This window comes from Pterocles gutturalis, unplaced genomic scaffold, assembly GCF_000699245.1.
Source record: "Pterocles gutturalis isolate BGI_N339 unplaced genomic scaffold, ASM69924v1 scaffold35115, whole genome shotgun sequence".
Taxonomy (NCBI): domain Eukaryota; kingdom Metazoa; phylum Chordata; class Aves; order Pterocliformes; family Pteroclidae; genus Pterocles; species Pterocles gutturalis.
In genome coordinates this window covers 1-342 of record NW_010144500.1, presented here as the reverse complement: position 1 = coordinate 342, position 342 = coordinate 1, and the positions used below count along the sequence as shown (strand labels likewise).

Sequence of the window (342 nt, the reverse complement as noted above, 5' to 3'; positions counted from 1 at the left end):
GCTTGTGCTGGTGCTTCATGCCCAGAACGGCATCTGGCATGCACTGTGCTGACTGTTGCTGTCCCTGTGGAGGACATGTGACAGTTTGGGGGCTGTGGAAGATGCGGAGTGGCTGTGCTGAGCACTGGCCCTTGGGTTTGCTGCCTGAGAAAGCTTGTGCACAGCAACCCCCGTGGCCTGCGCGTGTGGCACTGTGGCCCAGGCCACCCGAGCCTCATGGCACCCGTGTTGCAGGAGAAGGAGAAAGCCCAGCTGGAGGCGGAGGCCCAGAAGCGGGCAGAGCGTGCTCCGGCAGCCAGCCAGGCCCGGGGGCCAGCCGAGGAGAAGCTGGCGGAGCGGGCA

The 342-nt window shown here is 65.5% G+C and overlaps 1 protein-coding gene across 1 annotated transcript in view; it reads left to right on the top strand.

Annotated features, from left to right (window-relative positions):
* The window catches only part of LOC104470264 (protein FAM193B-like), a gene marked incomplete at both ends in the record, with an annotated part of 4906 nt that extends 4576 nt beyond the window's left edge, over positions 1–330 (top strand). The window contains one exon of the mRNA XM_010085114.1: positions 235–330. Coding sequence (XP_010083416.1) covers positions 235–330 — 96 coding nt within the window. The remainder of the gene's footprint in view (positions 1–234) is intronic.
* Between the last annotated feature and the right edge of the window lie 12 nt (positions 331–342).